We start from the raw sequence: 25,969 nt of genomic DNA, 5'->3' as shown, positions 1-25,969 counted from the left end.
CCTTTGTGCCCATACCCGCCCCCCCCATTCTTTTTTCCCTTTGCAGATGAATACACGCTTAGACCTGGGAAGTGACCCTGCAGAGCCCTCTGGGGGCCCGAATGTGTAGATGGGGTTGTCTTGCCTCTGCACAGGTGCAAAGGAGGACCGTAGCGTAAGAAGCCTTTTTGATATGGGTGGCATAGTGGTAAAGAATCCACCTGCCAATGCAGGGGACGCAGATGCGGGTCCAACCCCGGGGTTGGGAAGATCCTCCAGAGAAGGGAACGGCAACCCACTCTGGTATTCTTGCTGGAAAATCCCATGGACAGAGGAGCCCGGTGGAATACAGCCCATGGGGTCACAGTCGTGACTGAACACGCACACATGCACTGCCTCAAAGCTGGATTCCCGAAGTGGCCAGAACTGTGTAGCACTTAAAGCACAGTTACCTGAGAACCTGAGACTTGTAGACTCCTTGTCCTTGGTCTCCTTTTCATGTGAGGTATGCTAGTAAAGCCAGCATCTGTTTGAGACACTACCGTGTCAGGCAGCACCATGGCAAAGGTGAGCTCTCTCGTTCCTTCCACGTTTGCCGAGTCCATTTGTCTCCCATGAGTGGAAGCCCACTGGCTGAGCTCCACTTTGAGGCACTGGAGCCACCCGGGCCATCTGGCTCAGTCCCTGCCAGTGGCCAGACACCTGGCCTTCCTCTGCTTGCCCAGCCTTCCCACGGTCCCCCAGACCCACCCCCACTCTGCAGCCAGCTTCTAGAATCCTGCACACCATCCCAGGCTTGTCTCTGCACATCTGGGAGTTTCTGAGCCAAGATGAAGGGCAGGTGAGAAGGACAGATGTCACAGATGAAACCTTGACAGGATGGGGGAAACCATAGCCCAAGCCAGAGACTGTTTTTAAGTTATTGAAGAGAGGAGTACAAACTGATTCCTTCTATGCCAATAATAAGAAAGTGCTTGTGATGTGGCCTCATTAAAATAAAGCAGTATTCGTTTCAAATCACTATTTTTATAAGTTATAAGATTTGTAACATCCAGTTTTTAAGGTTTCCTGCTGACAAGCAGATTATGATTATTCATGATATTGAGCATTTTGAGTAATGGCTGTCTTTCTGAGGGTCAGTTTGAGTTTGCCAAATCGTTCTCACCCCCAGCTGTACCTGCAAGCCACATTCTAAGCACAGGGTTTCAAGTTCCCCCCACCCCCAGGATAAAACCAGTTAAAATTAGGTTGGAACTCTTAAGTGGACATTTTAGTTGTGTTAACTGAAAAATACATCTTTCTCCTTCCTCCCCTTTAGATGTTTTAATACCAAACCTGCCCATTTCACATAACGTTTGCTCTGATTATCAAGCAAGTCAATAAAAAAGTTCAAGGAGAAATCTCAGTAACTAACTGCTCTTCGTCCCAGAGGGACAATGGGGACAGAAATGGACCTTGGACCCAGGTGGGCGAGTCAAAGGGCATTCTTTGCAGTAGGACTCAGGAACACAGTAGTCACCTACTTCGCCCCACGTTTCAGAGGCTGCGTTCAAGTCCTAAGTCTCCAGGTTTTGCAGAAATTTGTACAGCTTCAGAAATTCATTAGAGACTGTTCCACAAAGCCATACAGTGCCAAAAAGCCTTTCCAAAATCCAGGAAAAGTCTAGGTATTCATTCAAGAAATGAGTATCTCCTATACACCAATGTTGGCATAAAAACAAGACCTCAGCTCTCAGAGCCTGGAGTCTCAGAGACTTCTCCTTAAACATGCACAAACAGATTGTCTCAAATGCTGAAAAGTGCCAAGAAGGAAAGTAGAACAAGATTGACTTTGCCTAGAAAGCCAGGGGCCTCAGATAGAAGAAGGGTAGGAAGTGAGAAGTAAGAGGGATGAAGCCACTGCAGAGCTGTGCTAAGGCGGCCGGCCCTGGGGTAGAGTGCTGAGAAAAGCCCTGTCGTCAAAGCAAAGTGATGCGATGATGCAGGAGAGTTGGGGCAGGGTGGTGGTAAAGGCAGCAGGAGCAGACCCACATCCCAGGGAGGCTGGGTTTCACCGAGTGTACTGGGGAACCACGAAGATCTGGAAAGTGTGGAAGATTCCGGGGAGACCAAAGCCAGGCCAGAGAGGGTGATGTCTCCTGCAGAAGGTGGGGCAGGGGAGGTGAGGCCGGGGAAGTCCGGAGACTCAGGAGGCAGAGCTGAAAGGTGGCGATGTACAAAGGCATCTGGTCCAATAGCTGCTTCCCAGGAAGCAAGTCTTGGGTAAATGGGCTGCCAACAAGTGTGATGTGTGACGCCTAACAACTCCATTCTCTTCCAAGCCCTGTTCTCTGGACACCCCTGCATACCCTTCAAGTCTGGAGTGCTGGGAGGAGCGGGGACTTTGCAGTAAAAGGGTATTCAGGGTTGCTGTTCTTCCTAGAACGTGTAAAAGGCACATGCGCTCTTCACTCCCAGACAGCCACTGAGCAGTAGGTCTAAAGTGCTTTTATTGAAATAGGGCTGGCACCCTCACAACCATCTTGATACAGAATTTCCTGACAAGTTGTTGGATGCTAACTTACAACTAATTCATAAAAATGAAATGGGACGTACTACCCACAGAAATCATTACTGCACTACAGTTTTCATTAAGATGCAGTAAGTAGAAATCTATTTCCCAAGACATGAAAATAACTGAAGGATCATAGAAGACAAGGATCTAGATGGTGTCTTCCCTTGAAACACTCAGATCAGCTTTTCTCAGGCTTGTATTTATGAACTCCTTTTTACAGACACTCAGATGAAGACAGTGCATGTACTATACACTGTACTGTGAGGGGAGAGGCTTGACTTTGATGTCCCATCGACCTCAAAGCCCAAGAACTGATTTCGTACCCTGAAGGTGGAGGCTGCACTCTGAGACACTGGGTGTCCAAGCAGCATGCGTGTTTCTGCTCCCTCTGTTCTGGTATATACTCTTACATTAGGTGACAGAGAACGTAACAGAAGAGGCACTCTAAATTCAGAGACAACTGTGTTCCCGTCATTAAGGGAAGCCTAGACGTGGTTGCTGAACAGTAAAAACTCCTGCCTGCCAATGCAGGAGATCCAAGAGACATGGGTTTGAGCCTTGGGTCAGGAAGATCCCCCGCAGAAGGAAATGGTAATCCACTCTAGTATTCTTACCTGGAAAATCCCATGGACAGTGCCTGGAGGGCTACAGTCCATGGAGTTGCGAAGAGTTGGACACAACTGAGCACAGCAGAGACGGGACAAAAGCGCCTCTGCGTGCCCCCACACCCGCCTCACCCCTGCCTTGGGCTGAGCACATAGAGGCTGCAGGCATCCATCTGCCTGCTCCTCAGAGCTGGCGAACAAACTTGGATTACTTTCTTGGCATCTAACAAAGAAACCCACAATGAAATACAGGCATTATTCCAAAGTTTTTTTTTTTTTATTTCAAATCCATTGAAAGAAATAAAATTATATTTAAAAAAATAGAGTTATCTCACAAACTGAGGAAAGCCAGGAACAAAAAGAACAAGTACTTTTTCCTGAGAGGCAGATCTAACAGCTATAGAATGGACTTTATTCCTTCCTAGCTTTTGTCAGACGAAAGTTTTCTATTTCTAAGGCATCGAAAACACTCCTAGTGCTTCAACGGGGTTGTTCAGGTACAAAGCTTCAAACCTTCTAACGGGGATTAAGAAACATCAAAAGCTGCTATGATTTCCTTCCTTTTAACCTCAAACATTAAAGTGTACATACTTCTACTTCTTTATGTAAATTTGAGAATTTCACACTCATGACCTGAATTTCAAAGTTCTGGTCATATTTTATTAAAATCTTACTACTTCTTGCTAAGAATGTCCAAAGCATGAGCTCACACCCCAGTAACTAAAAGGGACCGGACAGCAGGAAGCACTGTTCACTGGTACCACCCGCAGCCAGGACCGGTCAGAAAGCACCCACCCCAGAAGACTCAGAGGCAGCTAGAAATTTACACTGAAGCCTAATTCCTAGACCACTAGACCTGCCAGCAAAGGCAGGTCATATCCTAATGGTTCATACGAAACCTACAGAACAAAAAAGTTACAAGTCCTTTACAATTCCCAAAGCTCTACACTTGCCCATTCCCCATACTTGGGTTCCCTCCATTTTATACTGATAAACCTATCAAATGAAAACCTTTCATTCCCAAACACTTCAGTAAGACAGTCAAGGCCATGGTTAACATTTTTTTACATTATGCATAAAACTGCACGACTGCTTGTGCTAGTTCTGATTTGCATAGGTAAAAGAAAAGTTTGAATCAATTGTTCCAAAAGTTCCAATCTTACTTTCTTATTTGAAATAACTGAGTACATTCCTGATGATTTCCCTAAAGCTTCTTTTCCAAGATAGTTAGGTCACTTCATATAATGGGTAAGGATAAATTCCATGTGGACATTCATTTCTGAAAGATACTGTTTAGTAAATAGATTAAAATGTCTGTAGCACCTCTTATAGACGCTTGAAGGTTCAGGAGACCTAACTGCATCCCCAGTGAGGTGCTACTGAAGATTCAGCAGGATTCTGGGGCATCTCCTAGTTATTTAAAACCTCTATCAACCTACAAGTTGATTGATACTCCAACCAAGGTAACCAACGTTGGACCCTAACAGCAACCCCTATCCTGTCTCCTGGCTCTATCGGGAGTTAGCCATCCTGGGATGGTGGCTCTCATGGGACAATACTGGGCTCGTGTCACATGCAGAAGGGATTCTTGGCCTTTGTTAATGGCTTTGCTGAGCTGCAGGGCACTGTGATGTCTGCTGCTGACCAGAAGGGCACAGACGCCACTCTTCCATCCACCTGAGGGTGCAACTTGAACTGCATCCTGGTTACAATGTCCCAGGGTCTTGGTGTGAAACAACAATGCGGCCTAAAATGACCACGTTCAAATAAGACAGCTGGTAACTGTTTAAATCTGATGTGACTCAGCCTCTTGTCACCAGCCTGGGTCATCCAAAAACAAACACTGGAAGAAGAAAAAAACAGACTCCAACAAATTTGAGCTAGAATTGCATTCAAAGAAAAACAACGGCAATCAAAACTACCAACACTGATATAATCCAGATCCTAGAGATTCCCATTCTAGCGACTGCCACTTTTTAGTAATCAACAGAAATATCAATATCCTGAGTTTTATCAGTATTTTCTTGCTAAATAATTTATGGGACATAAATGCATACAAATGAATAAAAAGTGGTACAAAAGTCTGGAATAGAGCCCACTAACTAAGAAATGTCACAAAAACAATACAAAAAGATGTGTTTAAGTGAAATAAATTAACTGCTAAACCTTATACTTTCAAGTTTTGTTAGGCTATTATTTTGGGAAATGGCATGGAGTTGACATGTGTTTTTCTAATAACCAGTTGGTTAAGGTCAAATACAAGTGAGCCTTCACAGGAACTTTTTGCTTTCAAAATCCTCGGCCCCAGTGCAACGTATGTGAACAGAGAAACTACCTGCTGAAATTAATATTCAAAATCCTAACCCGCAATTTGGGTGGACATAAACTGTTAAGATGCTTTGATTTACTAACCAGGCTGTGCAAATGGTGTAAAAAAAAAAAAAAGCTTACTAGTGTCTGCAGAAGCTAAAACTGATACGGAGTTTCTCTAAACCATTGTTTTGTTTAACAAAATAATGCCAATCTAATAACCCAAAGGTACCCCAAGAGTGTAATTCTAATATGCTTTGCTTTTACTTTTAAAAAACCTAGTTGCTTCCTAAATGCTATTTCTATTTTTAAGCCAGTTGGCTGCATACTGCCTTTAAAATGCAATGGGGTTTCTTTACGTAACTTGTCATCACTATTCAAAAAACTAGTATTTGTTGGGTAAAACTAGTTATGCTGAAACAGGGTTTATGCTATACATAAAATCACTCCAAATTATAAAGTGATTGGTTTCTATTAGCCCTAAGCATTTTTAATACATAATTTAGAAACGAGTCACAAATAGATGAACAGAGGTCGCATTCAGCTTTCTTTCATCCAATTAACCATATCCATTAAAACCAAGACTCTTCCGCACGACTTGCCAGTTCCCCATTCCTTTTGTCAACCTAAAAAAGAAACATTTTTTTGGGAAGTCAGCATTTATTAAGAACATCAAGGTTCCAGGGCAGTTTTTTTTTTTTTTACCATATACCTTTAAGTGTTTTTTATCCCCACAAAAATCCTTATCATTTAAAACCAGATATTCAAGTTACACGTCTAACATTTTTAGCTAATCAGCTCTTCAGGGCTGACCCTAGAAAACAACCTTCAATGGATCTCTGAATAATGGCGGTTCAGCCGCTGATGAGAGAGGTGTAGGTAGTCCCACCTTAAATGTTCAAGCCACAAGGTGTGAAGTTTGGAAGGGGTGAGCTCTACTGTCCTGCCTTGTCAGGATTTGTCGTATTTTCAGTGCTACTGGGTTGCACGTTATCTGCGAGGTTGTGTGCGTGCTCAAGAAACAAATCTTTCAGTACACTTAATTCCTTAGTCAGCAATTTAATTTTTGCTTCCAACCGTTCATTCTCTTCCTTGAGCTGATTGACTCTCTGCAGCGTATCCTGCGCTTTCTGCTTGCTTTTCAACCGGCTCTTTTTCACAGCCATGTTGTTCCTCTCCCTGCGCTGACGGTACTCGTCACTGTTGCGATCCATGGGTGAGCTCTTTTTGCTCTGCTTGCTGGGAGGCACAGCTTTGCCTCCACCCCCAGGGCCGGCGGGCACCAGCTGAGGAACCTGCTGTAAGCCGCTGGCATGAGCCTGAGTATGGATGACACTTATTCCGTTCACGCCCGGAGTGCTGTTCTGCTGCGATACCTTGCTCATTTGGGCACGCTCCCTTGTCAACACAGAACAAGCAGAATGAAGACAAGGTGATCAATGGTTTCCACACTGAACTGCCAAGAAATCTTCACATGTACCTATTTAAGAAAAAACTGCATTAAAATATTGGAAATGACAAGATCAAATGAGATCAAATTCGCATGTACTTAACAGCAGGCCAGTATTAACTGACTATGCTGAGAAGCATCTACAACAACTGCCAACTGTTCCCATGTTTCAGAAGTCTAAGTCACGTAATTTAGAGAAGTAAGTAATACACAGGCACCACACGGCCAAATTTAACCCACCTGAGTCCCTGAGGGGACTGCCCATCTGTGACTGTTATCAAAAATGGGAGGAAAAAACAAAGCGGTGTCACTAATTAGGTGGAGCATATGAATGACAGCCCTTGGCAGTCTGCGAGAGAGAACAATTACAACAGGAGAGACAGTGCAATAAAAGAGGGGCAATGGCTCAACTGCTGGTCCAAGTCAAATCAGAAGGCGGGAGCAGAGCGCCCAGTCCGGCCTCCTCGCGAACGCTGCACTGCCATCTCTGCGTGGCCCTTACTCCAATGTGCAGAGACTGAGCCATCAAGGACCTAACTGTTCTCCCAAAGCGTATCTGTATGGGATACTTTGAAAATGTGTTTTTTGGCTTGTTTTTATTTTCCTAATGACCTCAAATGATGGTAGTTTACAGAGATTTCCTAAGTTAGTTTCTTGGCTCATTGAGAGCCAGTTTGAGACACCCAGTTTGCTTCCCCATCTCATCAAGCTTCTAGTGTTTTCCTAATTCTTGACATAACTAGTAAACATATCTCAACACTGTCAACCTGATGCCACAAGGAGAGAAACAAAGGCCCTGATGATGCATCCAAGGAGGTGCAAGCTGGGAGTCAGGCTGCACCAAGAGCCAGGGCAGCGGCAGGCCTGCACCCGGCTGACGCTGCTCAAGCAGCACAGAGGGCAGGCCAAATCTGCAGTGCTGCCACGAGAAACAGTCAGTTTCAGAAACCAGTCATATTCGGATTACTCTGAGTCCACGCTGGTCCTAAAACTGCCTCAAGATGTGTCAAAAGGAGACCTAGCCTATCATCACGAGGCCACTTCAAGACAGATTGTCTAAACTGAGTGAATTATGCCCACCAAGAAGTCACACGCTGCTGGAAATGGAGGAAGCAGTGCAGGAGCCATAAAACGACCCCGTTCTCTTTCCACAAAACTGCATCAGTGGAAAAACCTGAAGCCACAACCATGAACAGCTTCAAATGAGTACACCTCACAATTCTTAAGAAAAGCTTCGCCCAAACCTTTAGCGAGTCATTTCTGTATTGGCCGTTTTTCAAAAGGCCATGTATCGTTGCTTTCCATTGTTTTTCAGGCCACAAAGGCAGTCCTGAGCTAGAGGGGTCATCTGTTCTCACTTCGGTACTAAGGAAACACCAAAAGCTTCCTTCCAAACCATGATGGATATCTACTCCAAGTTTATCTTCAGTAATGAATATTTCACAATTTCCCTTGATAATTTATCATGTTGCCTATTTTTTCTTCCAGTTGACAAGTGGCAGTTCACTATAATTTGCACCACACTTAGCATTAATAGTGTTACTGGCCATCTATACTATTGCCTATCTACTGGTCTAAAGTGAAGTGTTTACTCAATTTTTAAGAACTTGTTTAACACCTCTCCTGGGATTATCTCAACAATCAATGATTATGTTCATCTTATTTATCTTCTATATACCAACTGGGTTGTTAGTCTTTAAAGCTAATCCCTAATGAACTCAGAGATAACAATAATCTAAAGAAGTAGAGACCAGGAACCAAGTCGATTCTCATCCTGGCTCGCACATCCCCGTCCCACTCTGGACACACCCTTCCCTCTCTGGGCCTCCGTTTCCCCCTCTGCAAAGGAGGGATGTAAAATGCCCTCTGACACTGACACTCTACCATGAACTCCAGTCACCAAAAACACTTATTACAGGCTCCAAACTTAGTGAAGTTCATGCCCGCTTTTGTTCTCAAAGACACCAGAACAAGGAAGGGCACTTTCACCTCTGTCTGACTCATCTTGCCAAGGTACTGAACTCAGCAGACAAGGTTTTGAAAATGAGTCCTTGGCTTGTAAAACAAACAGGAATCATCAAACTGGTAAAATATGTAAGAAAGGGAAACTGGGAGATTAAAAAAAAAAGGAGTTATTTTTATTTCCCCAACCAAAGACAAGCCAAGAAAGCAGTGCTCAAGGTGAAGAGTTATCCACCATGGAAAGGGGGTCAAAGAGCTAACTGGGGCTAAGACTTACTCCAAACAGATTGCCAATTTTATTTTTTACACTGAGTAAAACAGCTACCTTGAAATGCTACATACAGTTTACAGTTCTGCAGTTTACACTGTTATCTGTGCTTTTGTTTCTTTCACAAACATTTAACGAGCACCTACAAAGGAAAATAAGCTTATTTCAAATCTGGATGTTCAACCCTAAACGAGAAAGTCTGGCTCCTACGTGGACAAATGCAGTTCCAAAGTTCAGTCCACAGGAAGCAGGGCGGCACCTTGCTTCCTTGCTGTGAATCCCTCTGGCAGGAGGCAGAAGGAAAACTGAAACGCAGCAGTTCCCAAAAGCACGGTCCCTGAACCAGCGGCATCAGCATCCCCTTGGCAGACATGCAAATGCTCAGGCTGCCCCAGACGCAGGCACCAGCAGTCTCAGAACAGGGCTAAGCGCTCGTCTTGACAGGAGCCGCAAGCGACTCTGGTGACACTGACGTTTCACAGCCACTGCCACAAACCAACCACAGATCTTCAGAAAGATGGACTGAGTGGGTACCATTTTTAAATTCAAATTTCTTAAATCAAGTGACATTCATTCAAATCAGGGATACACTGAAAACTCAAAATGTTAGAATGAGTACAGCAAAATCAAAATTTTCTCAAGTTTCACTTGGGACAATAAATGTCTCAAGCATTTTCCTAGCCCTCTTGTCATTTTTTTCCATATATATACAATGAGATATTCCTCCTCTCCTCCTTCCCAAATAAATGTTTAATTTCAATATCCCCAATGAAGATCTACACTCCAAAATATCCAGATATTTGTCCCTTGTTCCAAATCTGTTCAAATCATTGGTATTACTGGTATTCTACCCACCCGTCTCCCCCAAAACACCTTACTCCACCACCCCTCTCCAGTCTATGCCACAGTCACCTGAGGCTGACACCATCTCTCAGGGGCATAGCCTGCCCTGCGGCAGCAATGTTCCCCCCAGCCACTGTCTCCAGAGCAACTGAACACTCAAACCTGAGTGTGTCGCAGCCTCTCACTGAATATTCTTCTGTGGCTTCCACACACAGATCAAATCTCTTCAGGCCCAGCTCCCTTTCTCATCACCCCTCAACAATACTGGAAGCCAACATCACTCCCCTAAATGGTCTGCACTTGGTGCTTTTGTCCAATTTGTTCCCCTAGTTTCTCTGTCAATGCCAGCTCCACAGTGTGGCTCCCTGTAGAATAAGCTAGAGGCAGGCCTCCATCTTTGTCACCATACGCCCAACATCCAGTGGTGGTGCTCAAGAAACATTTGTTGAATACAGTCTCAAAAGGCTCAGAGAAAACATTTATTTATTTAAGTGTCTGATATAAAAATAAGATTCTCTAGCATTAAAAATCTCTTAAAACAACCATAATTAAATTGAGTGTTACTAAGATACCCATAATTAAATTGAGTGTTACTAAGATAAGATGCCTGCAATGCGGGAGACCTGGGTTCGATCCCTGGGTCGGGAAGATCCCCTGGAGGAGGGCATGGCAACCCACTCCAGTATTCTTGCCTGGAGAACCCCATGGACGGAGGAGCCTGGTGGGCTACAGTCCACGGGGTCGAAAAGAGTCGGACACAACTGAGCGACTTCACTTTCACTTTCTTTTCAAGATACACACAGTCTTACGATCCAAAGTTCTTGGTCTGTCTTAAAGGTATACAGGAAAATAAAAACATTTGCTACTCTAGTCCCCAGCCTCTACAGTGAAGGTCATTCATGTCTGGTCTTTGCTTCATTCAGTTGAGAACCTTTATTTTCCACTTTGTCCAGTTACGTTTTTCCACACCCTCAAGTTCTTAGGCATGTGTTGCCAGGGTTTGGCAACTCAGTACTACAAATGAAGTGAAGTAAGCCGTCAAACCCTAACACACACCCAAATGAGCAGGATTTCTACGCATTTGCCATGCTGGCTTCATGACCCAAAACAGGGGTCCACAAACGAGTATACTCCTTCAGGGAGCCTATAAGTGGTCCATTGGAGTATGAGAAGAAAATACCTTTTGTCTTTTTTTAATGTCATCGTTTTACTCTAGTTTTGGTGTCATTTACAACACACACCAACTATTAATAACACACCACACTGTTTATAAATATACATCTTTTAGAGTCATGCTCTTTTTTCTTTTTCTTTTTACTGATTGGTCGGGAAAACCAAAAAGGTAGGAGACCAATGTACCTATCAGCATAAGAACCCACAGGAGCATCCCCTACCCCCGGCCTAAGAACACACAAGAAACATGGAATCGTGACTACCTGCGTTTACCATTTCTGTGATCAGGTGGGGCAATCTTAGGCCATAACACCAAATTCAGCCACATGAATTCTGCCCTATTCATCTTCACCTAGGGCTCACCAGGTGCTGTTTAAATCCCTAGGGATGAAACTACCTGTCCAAGATCAGACAACTTTGCCGAGGGTTATGACACGATCTTGAGAAGTTAGGAGGATATTCTGGGGGTAAAAAAAAAAAAAAAAATTAAGTTTAGGTTCTACCTATGTTTTTCAGGCAGGTATTAAAATGGCTGAATCTGCCAAGTGTGCCCACCAAAAGTAGGACTCAAGAAACTGAAAAGTTCTTCAGCTCACTAGCATCCTGTAATTATTTAGCCTTGTTTACACTAAGTTTTTCCAAAACAGTGAATCAACTTTAAGAATAGCTTATCCCAAATACTACTCAAGTAGTAACAGCTAACCAGATTTTAACTTTTAGTTATCAAGGGCTTTTAAAGACTAAATTTCTTAGTAAAGCAAGCCTCCATAGTATTTTATTTCAAATGTGTCTCTGAGCATCCCATATCCTACCTGAATTAAAGGATAATCTCTTCAAACAAGAATTCAACTGACAGCGTATCCTGGGAGAGAGACCTACCAACTTTTGGGTAACCCACCTATGTTAAACACCTTTCTGAAACGGACACATTTTATGTAAGATGCTAGATGACAGCACAAACCTCAGATCAGAGGAAAGCCAAGCAATTAAACCTTCTGAAGAATAAAAACCCACAAGCTTACTTCGAAGAACAGATTCTCATTCCCCTCAAACATGCATTTCCATCCTCTCCACCTAGGCACCTCGGCTAGCAGTTTTCCTGTGTTCCCTCCAAACACGCTAATGAAGTGCTTCATTTCTTGCCCTCCTCTTTGCTATTCAACTCTTGGCGGCTGCACGTTCATCGAACTTGTGCTCAACAGTCAACGCAGGGTATATATTCGAAGTACAGCTCCATAAGGAAACACAACATTATTTGAGTAAAGTCATATATTTCAAAATCAACTGCTTTCCCTGCCTACTTTTCTACCATCTTCTGAACTGGATTCCCGACTGCCCGACACCGAGCCGTTTAGGACTTGCAGGAAATAATCCCAGGTGGCACTCAACAGGACGCGATCCACCTTCTGCTATTCTGGGAACACCCTTTATCCCCAGGGGCCAATACGAGCCTGGCTAGTCACACTGCAGAAACAAAGAGGGCCGGGTTCTGGAGTGGGGCACAGCCGGGCTCGCATCCCGTCCCGGGCCGGCAGCAGGGGCGCCGGGGGAACGCGGGGGTCGGCGGGTGGCGCCGCGGCGCTGGGCCGGGGCCAGGGATGAGCTCAGCGGCCCCGCCGAGTGTTGCCGGCAGGTTGCATCAGACGCCGCGCGGGGCCGCCGCCCGCGCCGCGGGCCGCGCGGGGCCTTCCCAGCAAGCCGGCCGCCCAGGGCCGGGCTGGGTCTCCTCCGGCTGGGGCCGCGCCCACGCGAGCGGCCGGCGGCGCCGCGGCCTCCTCCTCCTCCCTCAGCCCGCCCGCGGCCTCCTTACCTGGCCCCTCCAGCCCGCCCGCTCCCAGGCGGCCTCCACTCCAAGCGGCCCCGCACCGCGCGGCCCGACCCGACCCAGGCCTCGCAGCCCGAGAGTCAGCCAGGAGGAGCGACGGTTACGAAACCGGCTGCCTCCGCCCGTTCCGCCGCCGCAGCCGCCGCAGCCGCCACCACCACCGGCTTCCCCTCCTCGCCGGGTCCGCGCGCGCGGCCGCTGCCGTCGTGACCAATGGGAGCGCCGTCTTGCGGGGGACACGCCCTTCCCCCCGCGACGGGCAGGGTCACCAGCCAATTGCGGGAGGTCTAGGCGCGGGAGGCGGGCACGTGGCGGAGGCGTATCCCACGGTTCGGCGGGGCAGGCGGGGCTGGCGGGAGAGGCTGCCCGGAGAGGCTGCCCGGGGTTCCCCGGGAGAGCGCGCTGGGCGGCTCTCCGAGGGGTGGGCGGCCGACAGCGGGGAAGGTTCGGTGGAAATTGGAGAACCAATTAGTAGCCTCGAGAAGGGAACACCTGTCTTTGGAAAGCACAATTTCCTGAGATGATGTTTTGAATCACCGATTTCTGTTTTAGTTTCACCACGTCCTCGGGGAGCCCCGCCTCGGCGTCGCTCCCTGGAACAGTTTCCCGGAACGGCCCACCAGGCTCGCCTCCTGGGACGCTGGGCGCCCGACGGACGTCTCACCGCCAACTGCCAGCACCACTCGGAGGGAGCCTGGAGAGAAGACCTGGACTTCAGGGCGGTGAAGGCAGCTGCAAACTTGTTGAAAGACGAAGGGAGCAAAACTTTCCCAACGTAGGATTAGTGTTGATGTCACATTGGTGCAGACTGTGGTTATGGGGGAATGCATTTCCACGATCCATTCTCTTGTGCTGTACTGTCCTCCAGGTGAACAGAGACGTGATCTCAAAAAATGGATGGCAGTCCATCCTTATTTATCTAAGACAATTCACAGGAGAATCTGAAAGCGTATCAAGACCAGGAAGCAGCGCTCAGGGTGAAGGCAGATAGGTTTGATTGCTTCCTCTTTAGCACTTCTTATCGTCCAAAAACTGGAGTCTTTGAAAGAGGAAACGTTTCTTCATCACCCAGGCCACGGCACCAGCTCATCGCATAAGACTGTTTCGAGGAATCAGTGAAGAGATGATAAAATATTTGCAAAAAAATAAAGATAGTAAAAATCAAAAGGGAGGCAACTGCAAATGAGCACTGATAACCACAGAAGCACACTTGGTAGAATGACACAGAATCATGAAAAACACTATGTTCTTTCACTTTGGCCCTTAGTGTTCCGAGTTGAAATTTCTTTGATCAAGATTTTAGCACTGTTAAAACTGGATTCGATTTTGTTGCTCACAAAATCATAACTACACCCACTCTTTCCTAATCACTTAAAAAACTGTATAAAAAATAAACTATGGGTAGGTTCATGTATCCTCTGGTTTGCTAACCACTCTGCCAAGCTGCTCCAGCATTCTGCCTGTCTGTCTGGGCAGGCCTTCTTCCACATTCAGCAGGTCTAGTCAATGCCAAGGAGACTAGAGTATTTATTTCCTCCTCAGCTGGTAGCTGGTAATTCTTTCTTCTACTCGGTTTACACGTATTTATTTGGTGCCAATTATGTGCTAAGCTGTTGGGAATCAGCAACAAACAGTCCCTGTCCACACGGAGCTTACACTTAGAAACATTCAGTAATCACACAGTTTTCTAATGACTATTTTCACTGTTATTTTAAGAAAGAAGTACAAGATGTTGCAAGAGATTATGAGAAGGGAATCAAACCTGGTCTATGGGTTAGGGAAACCCTGTATGATGAGTAGGATTTGCCTAAGTGGTACAGATAAAGGGAATGTGTCTTCAAGTCAGAGGATCTCGCTCATCTAAAGGTCTTGTGAATTCGCTCAGTCGTGTCCGACTCTTTGAGACCCTGTGGACTGTACCCGCCAGGTTCCTTTGTCCATGTAATTCTTCAAGCTAGAATACTAGAGTGGGTTGCCATATCCTTCTCCAGGGGATCTTCCTGACCCAGGGATCAAACCCTGGTCTCTCATATTGCAGGCAGACTCTTTACCCTCTGAGCCACCAAGGAAGCCCCAAAGGTCTGGAGATGGGAGAAATTTAAAGCCAGAGTGGCTAAAGCACAGTGCCCCGGAGGAGAGTGATGAGATGGACAGGACCTTGTGGCCTGGGAAGGAATCTGATTCTTACCCTAAGAGAGATAGGAATCCTCTGAAAGACTTGCTGTCATTGTAAGGAAATGAGGAGAGCCTGGTGGAGCTATTTTTAGTTTAAGGAGATCCACAAATTTCTTGCATGTCACAGGGACCCAAGCCACTACAATCAAAGAAAAGTTTCCTGCATAGATCTCTGCCTCACTGATACTCAATACACAGTCTACAAATCCAGAGAATTTGTAATCAAGTAGTACCGTTCCTTTTCACTTTCATGCATTGGAGAAGGAAGTGGCAACCCACTCCAGTGTTCTTGCCTGGGGAATCCCAGGGACAGGGGAGCCTGGTGGACTGCCGTCTCTGGGATCGCACAGAGTCGGACACGACTGAAGTGACTTAGCAGCAGCAGCAGCAGTACCTTAAAATCCCCTCCAAAGGACTTGAGAAGTAAGACCTCCTATAATTGAATAGGCTAATTACCTGAGAGCGACTTCGATTAACTACTTAGTTACCTAACAGATATGGACTCTAGTGTCAGGCTGTTCTGTTCACAGCTGCACCTCTTACTGGTTGTGTGACCTCAGGCCAATAACTTAACCTCTGTCTCATCTGCAAATGGGGAGACCAACGATGTCTATCCAATAGAATAGCTGTAAGAATTAGAGTTGATAAAAGTTAGGGCCCTAGAACAGCCTGGCTGATACAACGCTGTTGTTAGTGTTGTTTAGTTGCTAAGTCGTGTCCAACTCTTTTGCAGCCACATAGACTTTAGCCCACCAAGCTCCTCTGTCCATGGGATTTCCCAGGCAAGAATACTGGAGTGGGTGCCATTTCCTTCTCCAAGGGATCTTCCCAACCCAGAGATTGAACCTGCATCACCTACATTGGCAGGTGGATTCTTTACCACTGAGTCACCAGGGAAACCCGATACATGGTAGGAGCTTAGAAGTATCAGCTATTATTACCATGATGCTCATAACTGAATTACAAACCAATTATATCCACAGAATTATAGTAAACTACAATACACTACAAAACAAAGTCACACTGTGCTTAATATTACTTTGATGATTCAGGCACTGAAGTATTCACAATATTGAAGATGATGTTGACTCGATAGGGTATCTCAAAAGGCATTTTTTAAAGGATAGTTCCCTTAGTTACCACATTTTATCATTTCATTTCTTTCCACCTTCTCTTAGTATTTGAAAGCCAGACCAATAGAAGTTTCCCATGGAAACTTAAGTATTTACCATAAATGTATCTTAAGTACTCAGAATGATATTTAAGTATGATAAATGTGTATCTGTAAAGTTTCTGAAAAATTAATATACCAAATTAACCACCTTTGACAGATCTGGACCACAGCTATAATATTCTGAGGATTGAGATAATGTCTATCACAGGTTTGAGTCTCAATAGATGGTTTTTGTGCTATATTAGCAATTACATGACAGTGATTGGCAATTATTCCTCATTGGTTGGGGCTCTTTTGATAGGAAATAACTGAAAACCAACGCTGAGTATGCTTAGCACAAAGAAGGATTTGGTCAAAGATTTTAGGGCATTGCACACATTATTCCTTCTTCACACAGCCACTGACGGCCTCAATGTTCAAAGCTTTGGTCACTACAGAAAGGCCCGCTCACCTTACCAGTTTCTGTTATAAAAGTCCTAGACAAGGACTTGGGGGCTGGTCCAGCTGGATCAAGTGCTCTTCCCTGGAATGGTCAAATGGCTTGGAGCAGGTCACCTTGTACTAACATGGCAGCTGTGGATGATAAGGCAGAGGCAGCTCCCAGAGGGAAAGAGGGCACTGAGCAGACGAATCCACCAGTGTCTGCTTCAAATGCCAGCTCACACTGTGGCCACTCTGATGGAGCCTTAATCACTCTGGTTGTCTGATTTGTTCTTTCCTGTATCATATGATCCCCATCCTGGAGGACAAGATTTAAACCTCCAATTTTACCTTCAGAAGCACCATTTGGAATAACAGCTAAGATGCTCAATGGTTGTCTTAGGACATCCCCAAATTTCATAAGTTGGCCCTATGTGTGAAAGAGAAAAATCTGACATAGTTTAAACTAGAATAGTGTCAATGTCTGTTATAAAGCACTTTTCCACATGTCAGATTTCATTATTCTATCAGTTAGGATGTCATCTGTACCTAGAACCTATTATACAGAATTAAGTAAGTCAGAAAGAGAAAGAAAAATATCATATACTAATGCATATATGTGGAATCTAGAAAGATGGAACTGATGAATCTATTTCCAGGGCAGCGATGGATAAACAGACATAGAAGACTTACGGACATGGAGTAGGCAGGGGAGGTGGATGGAGAGAGTAAGATGTATGGAGAGACTAACATGGAAACTTACATTGCCATATGTAAAATAGACAGCCAATGAGAATTTGCTGTATAACTCAGGGAACTCAAACAGGGGTTCTGTAACAACCTAGAGGGGTAGGGTGGAGAGGGAGATGGGAGGGAGGGGACATATGTATACCTATGCCTGAATCATGTTGATGTTTGGCAGAAAACAGCAAAATTCTGTGAAGTAATTATCCTTCAGTTAAAAAATAAATAAAAATTTAAAAAGAAATGTCATCCATGCATTTTAGAATAGTACATAGTATCTGTGCACACAAGGATTGGTGTGTGCTATGGTGTGTACTGTGTAAACACATGAAAATAGGTCAGACTGTCTGCATACATGAGAGCTGTGTTCACAAGAGGGGTGTGACATCTGTACATATCAGGAGAGGTAACTTGTATCTACTTGTGGATCCAGGAATGTCTTATATCTTCACCCCTCTGAAAAAGCACTAATTACCTGTTTCATGTTGATTGTAATGCAAATTACTCTAGAGCCTATGAAATACAAAACTGCAGATAAACAGAGGGTCATTTGGGATTTGTTCATTCGTGGGATATGTGACGCCAGTCTCCATCATAGTGGTATGATGGGTTCAGGAAACGGAACAAGGTGATGCTGGCTAGCATTTACCTAGCTAAAGCTCTGTTCCCCCTCTGCAGAGGGGGTTAACAGTAAATTCCTCATAGAGTTGTCATGAGAATCAAGTAAACTGCCATGAAAAAAAGCTAGCATACAGCTAGCATGCAACATGGCAGGCACAAAATAATCTGTCCATCCACAAAGAATTTGCTACCTAAGACCTGGTTCCTGGTGTCTAATAACATCCTCCAGTAACAGCAATGGGGCTCCTTGGAAAAATGGCTGATTTTAGGACTGAGGCAGGAAATACACAAGATGAGCCTGGAGCATCTTGCAATGCCAGAAAGAGTGGAAGTACTCAAAAAGCAAAATAATGAGGTAGGTGTCTTCGCTCAGGCTGCCATAACAAAGCGCCATAGACTGCGTGGCTTAAACAACAGAGGTTTTTCTCTCACAGCCCTGGAGGCTGGCAAATCCAAGATCAAAGTGCCAACAAGGTCGACTTTATTCCAAGGCCTCTTTTCTTGCTATGAAGTCAGCCACCAGCTCACTATGTGCTCATGTGATCCTTGTATGGGATACAGGAGAGAAACATGCTCTCCGGTGAATCTTCTTATAAAGGCACTAATCCTATTATGAGGGCCCTCATGGCCTCATCTAACCCTAATGTCCAAATATCCACCTCTAAATACAAACATGCTTGTGATTAAGGCTTCAACATGTGAACATGGAGGGGCAACAGTGAGACACAAACATTTAGTTCAAAATAATGTGTCAAGGAGGCACAGAACCCCGATGCCAATGTGAGTAGCAAAATAAATAACGAAGAGTTGAATTATAACCCAGGATATAAAACAAATGCCCAAGAGTTCATGTTCTTTTTTTTTTTAATTTTGGCCACCCCATGAGACATATGTGACCTTAGTTCCCCAGCCAGGGATCAAACCTGTGCCCCTTGCATTGGAAGGGTAGAGTCTAAACCACTGGACCACAGGAAAATCCCAAGAGACCATGTTGATGTAAATAAATGAACATCAGAAAAGAGATGGGTCTCCCATGCAGAAGAATTCCAAATAATTTATGTAGATACTCTGCCCTCAGATTGGGGGGGGGGTCATAATTCTTCACTCTTTATGGAAGAACTGCACAAAAAGACTTTCTTCTGAAGAGCAGAGCATGAAAGGGAAAAATAAAGAGAAGGGTTATAGAGGAGAAACCTGATGACACGACCTCAGTTGATTAAGGTCGACATAAATCAAGCATAAACCATGCTGCTGTGTTGCTGTTGTTCAGTCACCAATCATGTCCAGCTCTCTGCAACCCCATGAACTGCAACACGCTATCTGTCCTTCACTATCTCCCTGAGTTTGCTAAAATTCATGTCCATTGAGTTAATGATGCCATCCAACCACAGCATCTCATTGCTATAATGAGTTGAAAATGCCACTTGACGCCCAAGGATTCATGATAGTCTAACTATGAGGAAGTTCAGCTCAATTGCTGAATCGTGTCCAACTCTTTGCGACCCCATCGACTGCAGCACAACAGGCTTCCCTGTCCATCTCCAACTCCCAGAGCTTGCTCAAACTCATGTCCATTGAGTCAGTGATGCCACCCAACCATCTCAACCTCTGTCATCCCTTTCTCCTCCCGCCTTCAATTTTTCCCAGCTTCAGGGTCTTTTCTAATGGGTTAGTTCTTCCCGTCAGGTGAGCAAAGTACTGGAGTTTCAGCTTCAGCATCAGTCCTTCCAATGAATATTCAGGACTGATTTCCTTTAGGATTGACTGGTTTGATCTCCTTGCTGTCCAAGGGACTCTCAAGAGTCTCTTCCAACACCACAGTTCAAAAGCATCAGTTCTTCGGCACTCAGCTTTCTTTACGGTCCAACTCTCACATCCATACATGAGTACTGGAAAAACCATAGCTTTGACTATACAGACCTTTGTCAGTAAAGCAATGTCTCTGCTCTTTAATATGCTATTTAGGTTTGTCATAGCTTTTCTTCCAAGGAGCAAGTGTTTTTTTAATTTCATGGTTGCAGTCACCATCTGTAGTGATTTTGGAGCCCCCCAAAATAAAGTCTGTCACTATTTCCATTGTTTCCCCATCTATTTGCCATGAAGTGATGAGACCAGATGCCATGATCTCATTTTTTGAATGTTAAGTTTAAAGCCAGCTTTTTTACTCTCCTCTTTCACTGTCATCAAAGAGGCTCTTTAGTTCCTCTTTGTTTTCTGCCATAAGGATGGTGTCATCTGCATATCTGAGGTTATTGATATTTCTCCCTGCAATCTTGATTCCAGCTTGTGCTTCCTCCAGTCTGGCATTTCACATGATGTACTCTCCACATAAGTTAAATAAGCAAGGTGACAATATACAGAGTATATTGTACCTGATGTACTTGATGTACTTCTTACCCAGTTTTGAACCAGTCCATTGCTTCATACCCAGTTCTAAGCATTGCTTCTTGGCCTGAATACAGATTTCTCAGGAGGCAGGTAAGATGGTCTGATATTCCCCTCTTTTAAGAATTTTCCACAGTTTATTGTGATCCACAGAGTCAAAGGCTTTAGCATAGTCAACGAAGCAGAAGTAGATGTTTTTCTGGAATTCTCTTGCTTTTTCTATGATCCAATGGATGATGGCAATTTGATCTCTGGTTCCTCTGCCTTTTCTAAATTCAGCTTGAACATTTGGAAGTTCTCAGTTCACCTACTGTTGAAGCCTGGCTTGGAGAATTTTGAGCATTTCTTTGCTAGCGTGAGATGAGTGCAATTGTGTGGTAGTTTGAACATTCTTTGGCATTGCCTTTCTTTGGAATTAGAATGAAAACTGACCTTTTCCAGTTCTCAGGCTACTACTGAGTTTTCCAAATTTGCTGGCATATTGAGTGCAGCACTTTAACAGCATCATCTTTTAGGATTTAAAATAACTCAGCTGGAATTCCGTCACTTCTACTAGCTTTGTTCATAGTGAAGCTTCCTAAGGCCCACTTGACTTTGCACTTCAGGATGTCTGGCTCTAGGTGAGTGATCACACCACTGTGGTTATCTGGGTCATTAATATCTTTTTTGTGCAGTTCTTCTGTGTATTCTTGCCACCTCTTCTTAATATCTTTTGTTTCTGTTAGGTCCATACCATTTCTGTCTTTTATTGTGCCCATCTCTGCAGGAAACATTCCCTTGGTATCTCTAATTTTCTTGAAGAGATCTCTAGTCATTCCCATTCTATTGTTTTCCTCTGTTTCTTTGCATTGATCACTTAGGAATTAAAAATGAAAGTCACTCAGTCATGTCCAACTCTTTGTGACCCTGCTGCTGCTGCTGCTGCTGCTGCTAAGTCACTTCAGTCGTGTCCGACTCTGTGCGACCCCATAGACGGCAGCCCACCAGGCTTCCCCGTCCCTGGGATTCTCCAGGCAAGAACCCTGGAGTGGGTTGCCATTTCCTTCTCCAATGCAGGAAAGTGAAAAGGTAAAGTGAAGTCGCTCAGTTGTGTCCGACTCTTATCGACCCCATGGACTGCAGCCTACCAGGCTCCTCCGTCCATGGGATTTTCCAGTCAAGAGTACTGGAGTGGGGTGCCATCACCTGACTGTACATTCCATGGAATTCTCCAGGCCAGAATACTGGAGTGGGTACCTATCCCTTCTCTAGTGGATCTTCCCAACCCAGGGATCGAACCCAGGTCTCCCACATTGCAGGCGGATTCTTTACCCTCGGAGCCACAAGGGAAGCCCAAGAATGCTGGAGTGAGTAGTCTATTCTTTCTCCAGTGGATCTTCTCCACCCAGGAATCGAACCGGGGCCTCCTGCATTGCAGGCAGATTCTTTACCAACTGAGCTATCAGGGAAGCCCTAGGAACTAAAAACACCAGACAAATCCCAATAGATATGCATGCTACAAAGTGTCTGACCAGTACTCCTCAAAATTGCAAGGTCACTGAAACAAGGAAAGTCAGATGAAGTGTCACAGTCTGGAGAATCCTAAGGAGAGATGACAGTCAAATGTAATGTGGTTCCTTGGGAGGATCCTGGAACAGAGAAAGGACATTGGGTAAAAACTAAGGAAATAAGAATAGAGTATGGACTTCATTTGATATTGTGTCAAATTTATCAGTACCCCTTCTAAAGTCTCCTCAGCCTTGGCCAGCCTATCTCCTGGCCTAAGAGACTTACTTGGTAGGGTAAGCATCAACCTTAAGAAATCTATACCCTTTATTTCCATGTCCTTTTAAGGCTTTGACTGCTGTTTTTGTCCATTAGGGCTTCCCAGGTGGCTCGGTCGGTATGAATCTGTTGCAATGTGGGAGACCTGGGTTTAATCCCTGAGTTGGGAAGATCCCCTGGAGGAGGGCATGGCAATCCACTCCAGTATTCTTGTCTGAAGAATCCCCATGGACAGAGGAGCCTGGCAGGCTGCAGTCCATGGGTCTCAAAGAGTCAGAGACAACTGAGCAATAAACACAACACAGCACTTGTCCATTTATCATCAAGACCAGCAGGGGAATCAGTAATGTAAAGGAAACACAGTAGAAGTAAACCAGAAACTAATGTTACCAATTACTTATGAGGGGTAGATGGGACAGAGATAAAAAGAAGGGGAGAGTGGGAAGTGGGTAGAATGGATGAGGGAGTGACTGAGACCTCTGTGAGTATGTTGTTGTTGTCAGTCGCTCGGCTGTGTCAACTCTTTGCAGTGCCATGGACTGCAACATGCCAGGCTTCCCTGTCCTTCACTGTCTCCTGGAGCTTGCTCAAACTCACGTCCACTGAGTCGATGATGCCATCCAACCATCTCATCCTCTTTCACCCCCTTCTCCTCCTGCCCTTAGTCTTTCCCAGCATCAGGGTCTTTTCCAATGAGTTGGCTCTTCATCAGGTGGCCAAAGTATTGGAGCTTCAGCTTCAGCATCAGCCCTTCCAATGAATATTCAGTACTGATTTCCTTTAGGATTGACTGGTTCGATCTGTGAGTATCCTTTTTGTACAGCTCTGACTCTGAGAATTGAGGTGTGGTTTCACAAACCCCAGGAACAAATAATTAACATCAGCCAAGATGTGTGGAGAACCCAAAATGCAATACAAATAATAACCAATAACCTAACTGTACTGCAAATGAACAATATAACCACACTATGGCAAAGAAAGGAACTAACCTGAATCGCTTCAGAATGTAATATTTTGAATGGGTAGCAAAATACAAAAAGAACTGTACACAAACAATACACACTAGTTACTAGGTTATTCAAAGGAGTATAGGTTAGAAATTCTGAAACTATTTTATGTATGTGCTGTGTGTTAGTTGCTCAGTCATGTCTGATTCTTTGTGACCCCATAGACTGTAGCCCACTAGGCTTCCCAACCCAGGGGTCAAACCTGCATCTCCTGTGCCTCCTGAATTACAGGCAGGTTCTTTACCATCTGAGCCACCAAGGAAGCCCCGTGTAAGTGCTGCTGCTGCTGCTAAGTCATTTCAGTTGTGTCCAACTCTGTGCAAGCCCATAGATGGCAGCCCACCAGACTCCTCTGTCCCTGGGATTCTCCAGGCAAGAATACTGGAGTGGGTTACCATTTTCTTCTCCAGGGGATCTTCCCAACCCAGGGATCGAACCCGGGTCTTCCGCACTGGAGGCAGACGCTTTAACCTCTGAGCCACCAGGGAAGCCCAATGTAAGTGCTACTGCTAAGTCGCTTCAGTCGTGTCTGACTCTGTGCGACCCCATAGACAGCAGCCCACCAGGCTCCCCCATCTCTGGGATTCTCCAGGCAAAGAACACTGGAGTGGTTCGCCATTTCCTTCTCCAATGCATGAAAGTGAAAAGTGAAAGTGAAGTCGTTCAGTCATGTCCGACTCTTAGCAACCCCATGGACTGCTGCCTTCCAGGATCCTCCATCCATGGGATTTTCCAGGCAAGAGTATTGGAGTGGGGTGCCATTGCCTTCTCCGATGTAAGTGCTAGGATTGAGCAATTAAGTAAATATATTTGGAGAATGAGAGCAAGTTTCTCACTTTGAGAAAGGAGTTACAAATAGGAAAAGAGCAAGACTACAATGAACCCTGTATTTTTGGATTGGAATCAGAGGTTATCAGAATGAATTCATGATTTGTTGTATATTCATTGATTGATAGATATAGAAATAAATACACATATATGTGTAGGCATGTGTGAGAGAATATATATATTCTCTCTCTCCCTATCTGTTGTTGTTCAGTCGTTCAGTTGCATCCAACTCTTTGTGACGCCATGGACTGCAGCATGCCAGGCCTCCCTGTCCATCACCAACTCCCAGAGCTTGCTCAACCTCATGTCCATTGAGTCAGTGATGCCATCCAATCATCTCATCTTCTGTTGGCCCCTTCTCCTCCTGCCTTCAATCTTGCCCAGCATCAGGATCTTTTCTAATGAGTCAGTTCTTTCCATGAGGTGGCCAAAATATTGGAGTTTCAGCTTCAGCATTAGTCCTTCCAATGAATATTCAGGACTGATTTCCTTTATGATTGATTGGTTTGGTCTCCTTGCAGCCTAAGGGACTCTCAAGAGTCTTCTCCAACACCACAGTTCAAATGTATCACTTCTTTGGCGCTCAGCTTTTTTTATGGTCAAACTCTCACATCCATATGTGAATACTGGAAAAACCATTGCTTTGACTATACGGACCTTTGTTGGCCAAGTAATATCTCTGCTTTTTAATATACTGCCTAGGTTTGTCATAGCTTTTCTTCCAAGGAGCAAGCATCTTTTAATTTCATGGCTGCAGTCACCATCTGCAGTGATTTTGGAGCCCAAGAAAATAAAGTCTGTCACTGTTTCCATTGTTTCCCCATCTATTTGCCATGAAGTGATGGGACCAGATGCCGTGAACTTTTTTGAATGTTGAGTTTTAAGCCAGCTTTTTCATTCCCCTCTTTCACTTTCATCAGGAGGTACTTTATTTTCTGCCATAAGGGTGGTGTCATCTGCATATCTGAGGTTATTGATATTTCTGGAATTCTCTTGCTTTTTCTACGATCTGGAAGTTCTTGGTTCACGTACTGTTGAAGCCTAGTTTGGAGACTTTTGAGCATTACTTTGCTAGTGTGTGAAACGAGAGCAATTTTGCGGTAGTTTAAACATTCTTTGGCATTGCCTTTCTTTGAAATTGGAATGAAAACTGACCTTTTCCAGTCTTCTGGCCACTGCTGAGTTTCCAAATTTTCTGGCATATTGAGTGCAGCACTTTCACAGCATTATCTTTTAGGACTTGAAATACCCCAGCTGGAATTCCATCACCTCCACTAGCTTTGTTCGTAGTGATGCTTCCTAAGGCCCTCTTGACTTCACACTCCAGGATATCTGGCTCTAGGTGAGTGATCACATCATGTGATATACATATATACATATATTCTCCTAGAAGTGTGTGGTATACTGTTTGACCCAGCCATTCCAATTTAGTCATTTATTCCAAGAAGATCATCATATGTACATGCAAAAATATAAGGAATTACATTGTATCATTATTTACAATAAGCAGAGAAAGAGAGAGAATTTATCTAAATGTACATCTGAATGAGTCCCAGCGAGTGGTGACCCCAGTTCTCAAAATCAACAAAAAGGAATGAAGCAACGGAAGAAAAGACATGTCTAACATGGGTTATTGACTGAAAGTAACAGGATTATAACTGGCACTATTATTGGATTTTTTGGGTAACCTTTCTTTTTTTTTTTTTTTGTCTTCTTATCCCTTGAGGAACTGAATGCCTGTTTGTATGGATTGCACTGTAATTTGACCATTAGGGCAGAGAATTCTATCCATCCCACCTGATCTCAGGTGTTGATGAAAAATGTACTCCTGTAGGCTTCCTTGTGGTTGAAGAAAACCAAGATTAATGACTTGTGTTCTCCC

At 44.6% G+C, this 25,969-nt stretch overlaps 1 protein-coding gene and 1 non-coding gene across 3 annotated transcripts; both read right to left on the bottom strand.

The window, feature by feature from the left end:
* Positions 1-3,392: 3,392 nt before the first annotated feature.
* Positions 3,393-13,145, bottom strand: CEBPG (CCAAT enhancer binding protein gamma). 2 transcript variants are annotated; one of them, XM_010814806.4, is made up of 3 exons: positions 12,955-13,145; positions 11,408-11,605; positions 3,393-6,928 (listed from the first exon to the last, which is right to left on the bottom strand). In XM_010814806.4, the coding sequence occupies exon 3, from the start codon at positions 6,831-6,833 to the stop codon at positions 6,384-6,386; it is 450 nt and encodes a 149-aa protein (XP_010813108.1). In that variant the 5' UTR covers positions 6,834-6,928; positions 11,408-11,605; positions 12,955-13,145; the 3' UTR covers positions 3,393-6,383.
* Positions 13,146-23,675: 10,530 nt separating this feature from the next.
* Positions 23,676-23,747, bottom strand: TRNAW-CCA (transfer RNA tryptophan (anticodon CCA)). The gene has a single exon. It is a non-coding gene; the product is annotated as a tRNA-Trp (tRNA).
* Positions 23,748-25,969: the final 2,222 nt, after the last annotated feature.

Source organism: Bos taurus, chromosome 18 (genome assembly GCF_002263795.3).
Source record: "Bos taurus isolate L1 Dominette 01449 registration number 42190680 breed Hereford chromosome 18, ARS-UCD2.0, whole genome shotgun sequence".
In the NCBI taxonomy this organism is placed as follows: domain Eukaryota; kingdom Metazoa; phylum Chordata; class Mammalia; order Artiodactyla; family Bovidae; genus Bos; species Bos taurus.
The sequence above is the reverse complement of the archived record's forward strand: the minus strand, read 5'-3'. Positions and strand labels throughout refer to the sequence as shown.